General features: G+C 33.6%; 1 protein-coding gene and 1 long non-coding RNA gene across 3 annotated transcripts; one reads left to right on the forward strand and one right to left on the reverse strand.

Annotated features, from left to right (window-relative positions):
• Nucleotides 1–808: 808 nt before the first annotated feature.
• On the forward strand, nt 809–10,806 carry LOC130662687 (potassium voltage-gated channel subfamily C member 1-like). Of its 2 annotated transcripts, none has more exons than XM_057461596.1 (5): nt 809–906; nt 5,741–6,825; nt 8,516–8,685; nt 8,763–9,341; nt 10,287–10,806. In XM_057461596.1, exons 2-5 carry the CDS (start codon nt 5,787–5,789, stop codon nt 10,752–10,754), a joined length of 2,256 nt encoding a protein of 751 aa, XP_057317579.1. In that variant the 5' UTR covers nt 809–906; nt 5,741–5,786; the 3' UTR covers nt 10,755–10,806. The 2 variants fall into 2 exon arrangements, with proteins under 2 accessions (XP_057317579.1, XP_057317578.1); XM_057461595.1 differs by lacking the exon at nt 809–906 and adding an exon at nt 3,562–4,907.
• LOC130662691 (uncharacterized) lies at nt 2,625–3,579 on the reverse strand. Its single transcript, XR_008989077.1, has 2 exons — nt 3,415–3,579; nt 2,625–2,929 (listed from the first exon to the last, which is right to left on the reverse strand). It is a non-coding gene; the product is annotated as an uncharacterized LOC130662691 (long non-coding RNA).
• Nucleotides 10,807–11,592: the final 786 nt, after the last annotated feature.

The following is an 11,592-nucleotide window of genomic DNA, read 5'->3' on the forward strand; positions in this document are numbered from 1 at the left end:
ACGCATCCGCTAAAAGGACACTAAAAAACGCTGATGATTCATTTTTAAAGCTACACTTGTATATGAGTGGATACCAGCCATGACCACAGGAAAAGCAGTAGTTTGTCATAATTTCCACAGTGGACGTTCATACAGTGGAATTTCTCTATCTTGTTCACCTTTAACTCGCATTTCCGCCTTTAGCACTCTCTTTATTCTCTTTAGTGCATTCCTTTATCTTAAGCCTTTCCTATACTTTTAGCAGTCTTTCCTGTTCGAGAAAATACCGTGTTCCTACAAAATCAGAGAGAATTGATTGGTATTATAGAGAACAGTCTTCGGAAAAAAAACAGAAAAAATTTGTATCTTTGTTGTATATATCAAACTCGTCCCCAGGCACATTTTTCTCTTTTTGACAATCTCGGTGCGCAGTTTCGAATATCAAATAAGCGAAAAATTTGCCCTGTGAACGAGGTTGTTGTATATATGTATTATCTTGTTATATCCTACAGCATGATCAACCTCTTCCCGTTCTACGCCTATGAAAATTTCTATGGGATTCCAATTAAAAAAGAACCTTCATGTGTTTCAGGGCCTTAAATATGTTTGTTTAACATGGTGCCATCAGGAAGCGAAAATCGAACATCAGGGAAAAGCAGGTGTAGAGAAAAAGTACATTTTTGCATATTATTGTTTTTCTTCTTAGTGTTATGATAATTCATAAGAAATGTACTATTTAAAAAGAAAAAGAAAAGCTATGTCGTCATAATTTTTTTTCATGGAATCTTGCTGAATTTGTGAAAAAGGCGCTAAAAAGAAGCAAATTTATATTAAAAAATCGAACAATTTAAAAAAGCAACTCGTTCGCAGAGTATCTTGTATCTTTCGTGACATCAGGACGGCGATATGGACATGATGGTGTTGTAGGTACATGTGTTGCTTTTGTGATGAATTTATGCCACCTTACCTATCCTAAGCATATTAAAATACCTGTGCCAACCTCGTCCCCAGGGTTTTTTGTCTTTTCGACATCGAGGCAGTGGAGAAATTGTTTAGCCATCACGTAAGCGTTAGTGGCTTTGGGATAGGCAACAAACCCTGGGGACGAGGATGTACCTGTGTGTTATTTTTGTGCGAATTTCTTGAATTTTTTCCAAATCTACGAATGCTTCAAAACTTTATTTGCAAAAATGCATGCACTTTTTCTTAAATTTATAACTCGCAAAAAGCACACAGAAAATTTTGTCATGAAGAAGACAAGTGCTTGCAAAATAAACACAGGCGAGGAATAAAGTGTATAATCATAGTTGATAGTCTATTAACTATGGTATAATATACCATACTCGTTTTAACTGTAATACCCTGGATAAGCGAGACCAGGGATAAGTCGGACTTTTACTAACTACGACTGCAGAGAACTTCGTTAAGCTGGATAAGTAGGTCCGATTATTTCGATCCAGTCAGCAATAAACGCTTAAATAGAACTTACAATACAATGACTTGCAAGATAGGAGACTTATTGCGTGTGCATTCACTAAAAAAGTTTACATTATTACAAGCTCGTGAGCTTGTTACAAGCTCGTGAGCTTGTATTAAAACGCAAATGTGTCCTACAAGAATAGAAATTTTTGCCTCTCTGAGCACCGATACGGGAGTAGTCGTGTGTTCGAATCTCATCTTGGTAACTATTTTTACTTTTTTTTTCTTTTTACTATCTCGCCTGCGAGGATGTGTTTCCAACTAACCAAATGGTCAATTGCAACGTCACAAATTTAAACTTCACACCTAAACTCTCTAAGTACTTAAAAGTCATCGGCCGAATTTGGTATTTGTTTTCGACAAAATTTGGCACAGTTAACAAAAAAATTATGCTGAACATAATAGTGACATCATAATTTTGATTTTTGTTACCTAATTGTTATTTTAGGCGAAAATTGGACCAAAAATTAAAATTACTTTATTTTCGACAAAATTTGGCAAAGTTAACATAAAAAGTATGCTGAACATGATAGTGACATCAAAATGTTAATTTTTTGTCAACTAAATGCCGTTTAAGACCATAAACGTTCCATCGCGCGACCTTCAACCATGAATGTTAGGCTGCATTTTTTCTTTTTTCTAGTAATATGGTTTTTTAACTAAAGCTATTTCCTTTTTCGAACAATTAAGATCGTATATTATTTTTCTCTATTTTGCTTTTTCTCACTAAGTGACTTTCTTATACCCCGTTGTTTTTTTGGTGTTGTTGTTTTGTTTTTGCTTTTTTTTTTTTTTGGGGGGGGGGGTTACTGAATTTCGAAAATTTTAGGTGGAGCTTGTGGTCTTTCTTCTTCCTGTCAGTCAGTTTACTCCAGACTGACCTAACGAAAATTGAAATTTCGAGGAATTTTCTATCAATATTATTGCCTATCCGAATAGCAAAATATGTCGTGTCTAACTTCGTAACAGAAATCACAATTTCATAGACAGCTTTTTATAAACTTTGTTGGCGAGGTTGTTTGCGTATATCATGCGTCTTGTTTTCTCTAATATAAAACCCGTCTTTTATTGCTTAAAGACACCTCTGAAATTAATTCCAAAATCTGTAGTGCACTACAGATTTTGGAATTAATTTCAGAGGTAGTTTAACAAAATCCGCCTCGTTAAAAAACATAACTGGAAATGAAAATTTGAAGGAGTATCTAACATAGCTTATCAAATTAAAATAACGGTCTATGTGATTAAATTCGTAATGCATAAATAAAACAACCATGGTACATTTGCATGTTTCGTGCCAAAGTTCCACTTACCAAGTTGTGGTTACTACTGTTTTAATAAGATTTTGCATTCTTCTTCACCTTCTTCTTCTCCGATTGATTTTTCACGCGACTGCTATAACGTCACGATTTTTAAAGTCCGATCTGACCCCGCGACCTAGCCCTACACCGGCTGTGTGCGTATCTTGATATTCCTGAAATTGGGAAAAAATGGAGACTGCATTACGAATTTGATCACATAGACCGTTATTTTAATTTGATAAGCTATGCTAGATACTCCTTCATTTTTTCATTTCCAGTTATGTTTTTAGCGAGGCGGATTTTGTTAAACTAAATCGAGCTCCAGGGGTTAAGGTACGAGTTGTTCCTTCACCACAAGCAATAATCTTTAATGAATTAATATGTTAAAGCGTCTTCATTTCTTTGTTATGAATGTTAAGCGTGAAGTATTGTAAAGTATTATTTTTTACAGATTACATTTCGCCTTAATTCTGATATAATTTTAAAACATTAAAGATTTACAAATGCGTTACCGTGTACATATTCCCAGAGAAAAGACCAACAAAAAGGGTGCTTATGCAGTTAGTATGTAGAGCTAATATAAATAAATAGAGGTTTTACGACTTAATCAACTATTAATAAGCAAATCTTTTTTTCCAAAAAAATTCTTGATACAAACCTCGTTTCCAGAGCTTTTGGAGCGTAAAAACTTCAATAGTTACATTAAAAATATTTCTATTCTCTCCTTCGCCTTGCTTTTTGTGTGGCTTTTTTTTCAATCAAGGAATTTCTTTTCTTTCAATAATGTTGTGTTCTAACTTCAGAATTTTACATCCAAGAAACTCCTCCCTCCTTTTTTAATCTCCATCTTGGGAATTGCTTAATTCTAAAGTTTCAAAATCAGCAATTTTAAAATTTTTGTGTTCAAAAATATTTACTTGCAGTTTTTAAATTTTATTCTGGTCAAAATAAAGCCCAAAAAAGCCTGAAAAGAGGTTTACGGCGCGACAGATTTGATTTCAACAGCAACTTCGTTCCCAAGACTTCTTCTTAACACTGAGTATGAGGCTTTTTTCAATTTTAAAGCAGACCATTCTTTTACGCTTTTACATGATTCAACCAAACAGTGTTTTCAAATCCCACGGTTTCTGAAATCTTTTAAAATGACGACGAATTCTTGTCAGGGGCTGAAATTAACTTAGTCACCAGGGCATACAAGAAAAAAAAGCCTTCAAACTAAGAGTGTAACAAGAAAACTCCAGCGCAAAACATCCACCTTGTACCATCTTCTTAAAGGTTTACTGACTAGGAAGGTGGTGTTTCTTATAAATATTATACCAGGAAACTTCAAGCATATTCTTCCATTTTCGAAAACAAAACACAGACAAAATATCAAAATGACGATCTTGAACTTTTTTTTAATCAAAATATTTTTAAGGCAGAATTATCAATATTAATTTTTTTTTTACTTTCCAATTTCTTAGATTTCGTTTTTATTTCGCACTTTTTAACATTTCATTTTCCCTCTAAAAAGCATAACACATTCACCTCTGCTTTTAGTGGATGTTTGACACCTTGTATTATATATATTCACGCGTATTTTCTCATCTCTCCCTCTCTCTCTTTTCACGTTTACGGAGAATCTGTAGGCCTCAATACAAATTCCTCACGAAAGAAAATCAAAAAGAAACAACAACTAAAGATAATAATAATAAAAAACATCGAGAAAAAAGAATTGAAAAGTTTTGAGGTAACGTTTTCACCTGCGCCTCGCACATTTTTACTTCACAGGTGGATAACATCTGCGCATGCGCTGTTGTTATTGATTGGTCCTTTTATGATAAAGTCACAAAGAAAATGGTAAGGACATAGAAAAGTTTATTGCATGTTTTTTTTCAACTATTGATGGCTCTTAGATACAAGAAAAGTAAAGGCATGGCTCTTAAATTTTTACACAGAAAGATATATACGAATGGATACGTAAAGAAAAACTGAAGAGATTATTAAAATTCATGAAAAATATAACTTATACAAATTCATAAAAATTTAGTAAAAACGATAAAATCTGAAGGAAGGAACAAAATAATTTTATGTTGTGTAGAACTTTCTTGTTACTGTAGTTGAATTTATTTTTTCATGTTTGATCAGCGAAAAGTACGAAAAAAAGTTAAGGTAAGTGAAAAGAAAAAAAACACCTTAAATTTTGTTAAAATTTAGAATAATTTCCATATCTTTTATTATTCTCTTTGCTAAAGCGCTTTCTTTTTTTATATTATCCTTTTTAAACTTTCCTAACCAAAACTTGATAACTTCGAAACGATCGAGAAAAAAGCATGGGAACTAACTTTGCGGATTAATTGGTCGATTCAAAGTTAATTAACGTTGTCCAAATGTATTGTTTAAAATATAAAAAAGATCTTCTTTGTTCCGTTTTGAAAAACAAAAATTGAAAAACGATCAAAAAATTTTGATAAACCCTACCATATTTCTCTTCGTCTTGATTGGAAAAACTACAAATTTGAATAGTACATATATGTATGTTGACACACAGTTTTTGATAGTAAAACTAAAAAAAGAAGAAGAAGGAGAATCGTGCAAGATATTGTGATAAATAATTAATTCCAGGGACTGTACTTCTTTGTAATTACAAAATTAAACTTATCGCTTAAAATTAAAAGGAAAGAAAAAATTAGCGAAACATGAATTTTATCTTCATTTTTTTTTTCTGCTGCGATACTTTGAGATGAAAATTTAAGATGAAAAAGTAATTCTTCTTCTTCTTCTTCTTCTTCTTCTTCTTCTTCTTCTTCTTCTTCTTCTTCTTCTTCTTCTTCTTCTTCTTCTTCTTCTTCTTCTTCTTCTTCTTCTTCTTCTTCTTCTTCTTCTTCTTCTTCTTCTTCTTCTTCTTCTTCTTCTTCTTCTTCTTCTTCTTCTTCTTCTTCTTCTTCTTCTTCTTCTTCTTCTTCTTGTTGATATCACTTTTTAAATGTATTTTATTCTTTTAGTTGAAATCGCGTGAGTAAAAACAACTGACTGCTTTAAAAACACACCATGTTGACGAAAGTTAGTACAAACTCAATCGGTATGGTAGAAAGAATCACTTCCCCGAACATAATGCAAAACGATTTTGCCGAAGACAATCATACAAACCACGTTGTGAAGTCACAGTCGTCTGCCAGTGAATTAAACGGTATTCTAAAACATAAACAAAGTTATGCGTCAGACACAATAGTGAATGGAACGCTGGCGAACCATAATGAGGAAACTATTGAACAAGACATACAAAACAACAATTTCGTAAACAAACCAGATTCTTTAAATAAAATAGAATCAAACAATATCTTAACGAACAGAACTCCAAGTCCTAGTCCGTCTGACCAAGGAAAAAATTTATTTTCACCGATAAAACGCGCGAAATCGCTTAAGAATAAAAACAAAGTAAATTTTGAGGAGAATTCTCGAGCTTTGCCGAGAAGAAGCATCCCGCTACTGACAAGAGAAGATGGCCAGTCTAGCAGGCTACGGAGGATATCAGATGAGGATGATTTATCTTCTTGTGCCAATGAAGAAAAAGAAAGTGAACTTAAACAGCTAAAAAAAGATTTAGAACGCATAAAAAAGACGTTAAAGAAATACGAAAGTAAACTTGAAAGTCAAGAAATCGCTTCTAAGCTAGAAGATGTAAGTGAAAATACTGATGAAAATGACCCTGACCTAACTGCCCAACAACGCGCAAATAGAAATCGGGTAATTATCAACATTGGTGGTATAAGACACGAAATATATCGAAGCACGTTAAAAAATATCCCCGACACAAGGTTAAGTTGGATCGCCGAAGAGAGTGCTATTCATTCTCCGGAGTATGATCCAATAACTAAAGAATTCTTTTTTGATCGTCATCCACAAGTGTTTTCACATATTTTGAATTACTACAGGACAGGGAATTTACATGTACCCTATGATGTATGCGGTCCTTTGTTTGAGGACGAGCTGCAATACTGGGGTATTGACGATTCGCAAGTAGAATCGTGTTGTTGGTTAACATACAGGCAACATCGAGATGCGCAAGATACTTTGAAAGAATTCGAAGGTTTGTCGTTTCACTGTTTTGTTATCTACAAGTCCACACATATAGATAGTAACCTTTCGCCCAGGGTTTTTATGGTTTGCGTATCTTGAAGTTCCAATGTCAGGAAACTAAAAAAAAGTAGAAGAAGAGGCAAGTTCAATTTCTCTATATTTTCATGCACTACCGTGGACAACACCTACCTAGCCTATACAACGCATGCCACGTATGTTTTAAAACCATCCAAATACCTTTGAGATTGTTTACAGCAGAGCCAACTAACGTCCTGTGTGACATTATAATAATTTTAAATCTTGTGTCACAATTGCTTCTCGATGAAGTGATAGCAGGAACCTTAATCACTCAATATTTTTGATGCGATATTTTTTTGTTGTTGAATTTTCAAAGAATCAAAGTGAGATTAGCACTCAACAGAATTCAACAGTTTTCAACACGAACACGAACACCTTTTTAAACCAGCACATCTTAAATTTGATGACTTCACGTTGATCTAAGTTTAAAATGCAAAATTTCACACATAGATTTGCTCCAGAAAGGATTAAAATATCCTTGTCCTTTAACTGCATGTTTTTAAGCAACTATTTCCCAACCCAGCCTCTGTTGCTTGAAACTTCGCAGATTTGAGAAGATAATATTGCTTAGTTGTTCTTTAAATTTACGTAACTAGTCGGTGGCTCGTGGGAAAATCCACGGGTTCGCCCGTCCTTTTTATACCACTTTGCTTGCGTATCGTTACTTGCGGTACAATTTTGCGTGACAGACAGACACACGTATATGGGCATTATAACATAGACTAGTCGTTAACCCGTGAAAAAATCCACGGAGTCGCCCGTCCTTTCTATATCGCATCTCGTGTTTCCGTAACAGGACGCGGCTTTCGCAGACAGACAGACAGATGAAATACGGCTGTTATTAAAGAGATGACCTCCTGTGGTAAAAAAGGAATTTAAAGCAAGATGATAAGAAAAAATGTTAGCATAGTGTACAATAATGTATAAATTATTTTTTTCCCTGTAAATAACAAAACCATAAACACATTTTCTCGCGCGTAAATTTTAAAAATTAAAGACGCAAAAGTTTTGCTCAAAATTAGTATTGTCTTAAATAAAAAAATTAATCGTATTAAAATTTTCGACAGGGGCACTAAGGGTCCATTCGACTGCATTTTCCGCTGTAACGCAAAAAGCTCCTGAGTATTTTTGGGGTGCGCACTTTTGGGAAAAAATGTCCGTTCACTCTATAACGCAAATTATTAAGTTAATTATTGAGTTACATGTAAATTGAGAAGAGAAGGAAATAAAAATGTGGTTTGCGGAAAAAATCAAATAGTTTTCTCAGTTCTTTGTATCTTCAGACAAACAAAAAAAATAATATAGATTTATCTTAGACATTAATGGGATTTTTAATTATTTATATTTCAAAGATTTAATATGTCGATGATTTCACTTTTTCTACTTAATATCCAGGTGCCTCAATATATCCTTTGATTTGGGTAATAAAAAAGTTTTATCAACTTGCTTTCCAATCCCACGATGTTTTTACCTTTGCCTAAAGAGAGTTGAAACGAGTCACGTGACTCTTACCTTGAACAGGATTTTTTTACAATCAGTTTCTTTCTCCCAGCATCCTAATCTGCTCATTCATTTATTCAATTACTCATTTTGATCCATTAATTTCAGTTTTATCGCAATAGGCATCGAGTTTGAAAAAGACTTTGACGACGATTCTGAGCCTGATCTTTCAAAATATGGCTTTAATGTCGACGAAGACGGACAAAACAACGATGAACAAACATGGTACCAAAGGTGGCAGCCAGTCTTATGGAAGTTAATGGAGGACCCACTATCGTCGAAAAAAGCAAAGGTGACTACATATTTCAGTTTTTAGGGTCTTTCGCATGTACAACCCTCTACTTGTTATCTAATTTAATATTTTTTCAGGTGTTGGCTCAAATCAGCATGTTCCTTATCCTGTTATCTGTTATCTTGTTTTGCTTGGAGACTATGTACTATTTTAGTGGAAATGAAGATCGTCTGCTTGTTCTAAACAGTCTGGAAGGCTTATGCGTTCTGTATTTTACAATAGAACTCAGTATACGATTCGCATTTTGTCCGGACAAGATAAGGTTTTTAAAAGGAATAATGAACTGGATAGATTTCCTGGCGATAATTCCGTTCTTTGTTACCGTTACAATGAAGTTTGGTTTTGGTATTGAAGACGATTTAGGTTATTTACAAAGTATTCGGATTATTCGGGTTTTTCGGATTATAAAATTATCGAAGCACAGTGTTGGACTGCAGATACTTGGTCACACCCTCAAAGCATCATTTCGTGAACTTCTTCTTCTAATATTTTTTCTCGTTATTGGCATTGTTATTTTTTCAAGTTTGGTTTATTATTGCGAGTATCGGCAGAAAGATACAAAGTTTCTCAGTATACCAACAACGTTTTGGTGGGCCGTCATCACTATGACAACAGTCGGTTATGGAGACATGGTTCCTGAAACGGTATGGGGAAGAGTAAGTGGATTACTTTCATTCTTTGAAAATGTATCCAACTTGTTAGGTTCTGTTAAATACATGTTTGTTTGGCCCTTATTGTTTTTTTCCGCTTTTTGCATTTAAACCTTTACTACTCCTTGAACTCCTGAAACTTTGCCGACAAAATCAAAACAAAAACAAGATAGTATAACTATGGAAACATAATAAAATAAATCAGAGGGAAAAACAATAAGTTTACGTGTTTGAGGCCGGCGCTTAATATTCGCAGGTGAATTTCTAATGACATAAAATAGGTGAATGAAACTTCAAAGTTTTCGGTTCGTTCAAATTTGTTTAATTCATCAGAATTTAATTTAAGCTTTTCTTCTTAGCTTTACGCATTATGCAAATAAAGAAGAAAAAAAATTGTACACAACACGTCGAGGTGTTTTGTGGCGGGAAATAAATACGCCATATTGCTAACGTTATCTTTTACGTCATGTGACCATTTTTCTATGTTTTTTTTCTTTTTTTTAAATTGGGCTAGTTAATAATTAATAAATAAAGATAAATCCTGGTTTATAATACTGACTAAATTTTTATTTAAACTGTTCTTGTTTTTGTTTTTATTTTCTTAGTTTTTTGTCGCGAAGTGTGTACAACCTTTTTGTTCTGATAAGTTAATTTCCTTGCCTATAAATTTCAATATTAATTTTTGCGGAATACTCAGCAATCATTCGTACAAGTTAATCTTCTTAAGGTACGCAATGTGTTCTGTAAAATTATCCTCTATTATTCTCGATTTTAGTTTGAATTGTGTTTCCTCCATTCTTGTTAGCCAAGGAGGTTTATGCCTTTTACTATCCACATACTTTTTGAATCGTTAAGCAGGAACTTTTAAATTTTTGTAAGACTTTAGACTTACAGCCTTACAAAAAGGGCATTTTAGGTGTGTGGTTGTTTTAATCCAGATTTTTATTTAAGATCATTGGTGGTTTATGTTCAGTCAGTGGCGTTCTAATGATAGCTCTGCCAGTACCAGTTATAGTAAACAACTTTAACCTATATTACTCCCACGCGCAAGCTAGACTGAAACTTCCAAAGAAAAAACGAAGAATGCTATGTGGCGCAGCAAACGCATTAAAAGGTCCAGCCATGGAGGAATTTGACAGACGAAATGAAGACGAAGATTCGCCTCTATCAATAACCAGAAGAGCTCCTTTAGCGGTCGAAGTATCTAATACAGACAGTGAAGAGGATGAAGACAATACTACTGAAAAATTAGCAGCATTAAGATTGAAAAGGTTTGCAAGAAGGGACAGTAACATGTTTGCAGTGCAAAGGAATGGAGATTTGTCTCCTCATACGGTGACAAGAAATGGTAGTTATGCACTACAAAAAAGAAGATCGCTCTTACCAACGATGAACAGTCTTCCTGAAATCGAACAATAAAATGTATACATTTTTTGGAAATTTCTTTTTTATATCAATAATATCTTAAAAACACGTTAAAGTGTTTTTTTTAAATGTGGCCAATGCAAGCGTTTGGACAAATAGTAATCCAGCTAGTCTTATGTAATGCAATAACATATCATACTTGCCTGCCAAAAAAGTGGATTTGCTAACAACAACAAAACATATAAAATCCACCGGTTAGTAAACCGAATCTGCAACCTTGATTAAAAAATACAAATTTATTTCATATTGTGTCAAAAGGTATTCAGTTCCTTTTGTTTAAAAAAACTACCGAAAAAAACTACATACTTGTTTTTATGTGATAAAAAAAATCTCACATATCACGAAAACAATGGCATTGAATTTTTTAAATTGTCGCATTTTTTATGTCCAACTTTCGTCCCCAATCGCACTAAGCTTAACAAGCGCGCAGTGTATATTTGGCTGGGTAGGAAAATTTGGTAAAGATAAATCTTGCTTAAAAAATTATAGAGATAAGAGTGAAAAAACAAGAATAATGAGGTGACCAGTAGGTGCTTAACGCTGCATTGAAGGCATAAACTGATCACCCTGACATATTGCTACTCCACGTGGTCAATTTCTGATCAATCAAGACATTACTTCGCAGAATCTAGCGTTTGCAAACACATATAGTTGTGATGTTGTTGAAAATGCAATATACTCAATAACAGTACTGTGTTTTCAAAAGATATTTTCTAGCACCATATTTTATTTAAATTTTTGATATAAAAAACATTAAAGAAAAGATAACTAAGAAATGCTGAATTGATTTCTGTAAATTTGTTTTGTATCCGCAAACAAATTTTGAGGTTGT

This window comes from Hydractinia symbiolongicarpus, chromosome 10, assembly GCF_029227915.1.
Source record: "Hydractinia symbiolongicarpus strain clone_291-10 chromosome 10, HSymV2.1, whole genome shotgun sequence".
Classification (NCBI taxonomy): domain Eukaryota; kingdom Metazoa; phylum Cnidaria; class Hydrozoa; order Anthoathecata; family Hydractiniidae; genus Hydractinia; species Hydractinia symbiolongicarpus.

What these genes read in the sequence shown, in the direction of transcription:
- LOC130662687 (XM_057461596.1), top strand. Translation starts at nt 5,787, where the DNA reads ATGTTGACGAAAGTTAGTACAAACTCAATCGGTATGGTAGAAAGAATC. An exon ending in TACTTTGAAAGAATTCGAAG is followed by an intron (nt 6,826 to 8,515) that starts GTTTGTCGTTTC and finishes TTATCGCAATAG; the next exon opens with GCATCGAGTTTGAAAAAGAC. An exon ending in TATCGTCGAAAAAAGCAAAG is followed by an intron (nt 8,686 to 8,762) that starts GTGACTACATAT and finishes ATATTTTTTCAG; the next exon opens with GTGTTGGCTCAAATCAGCAT.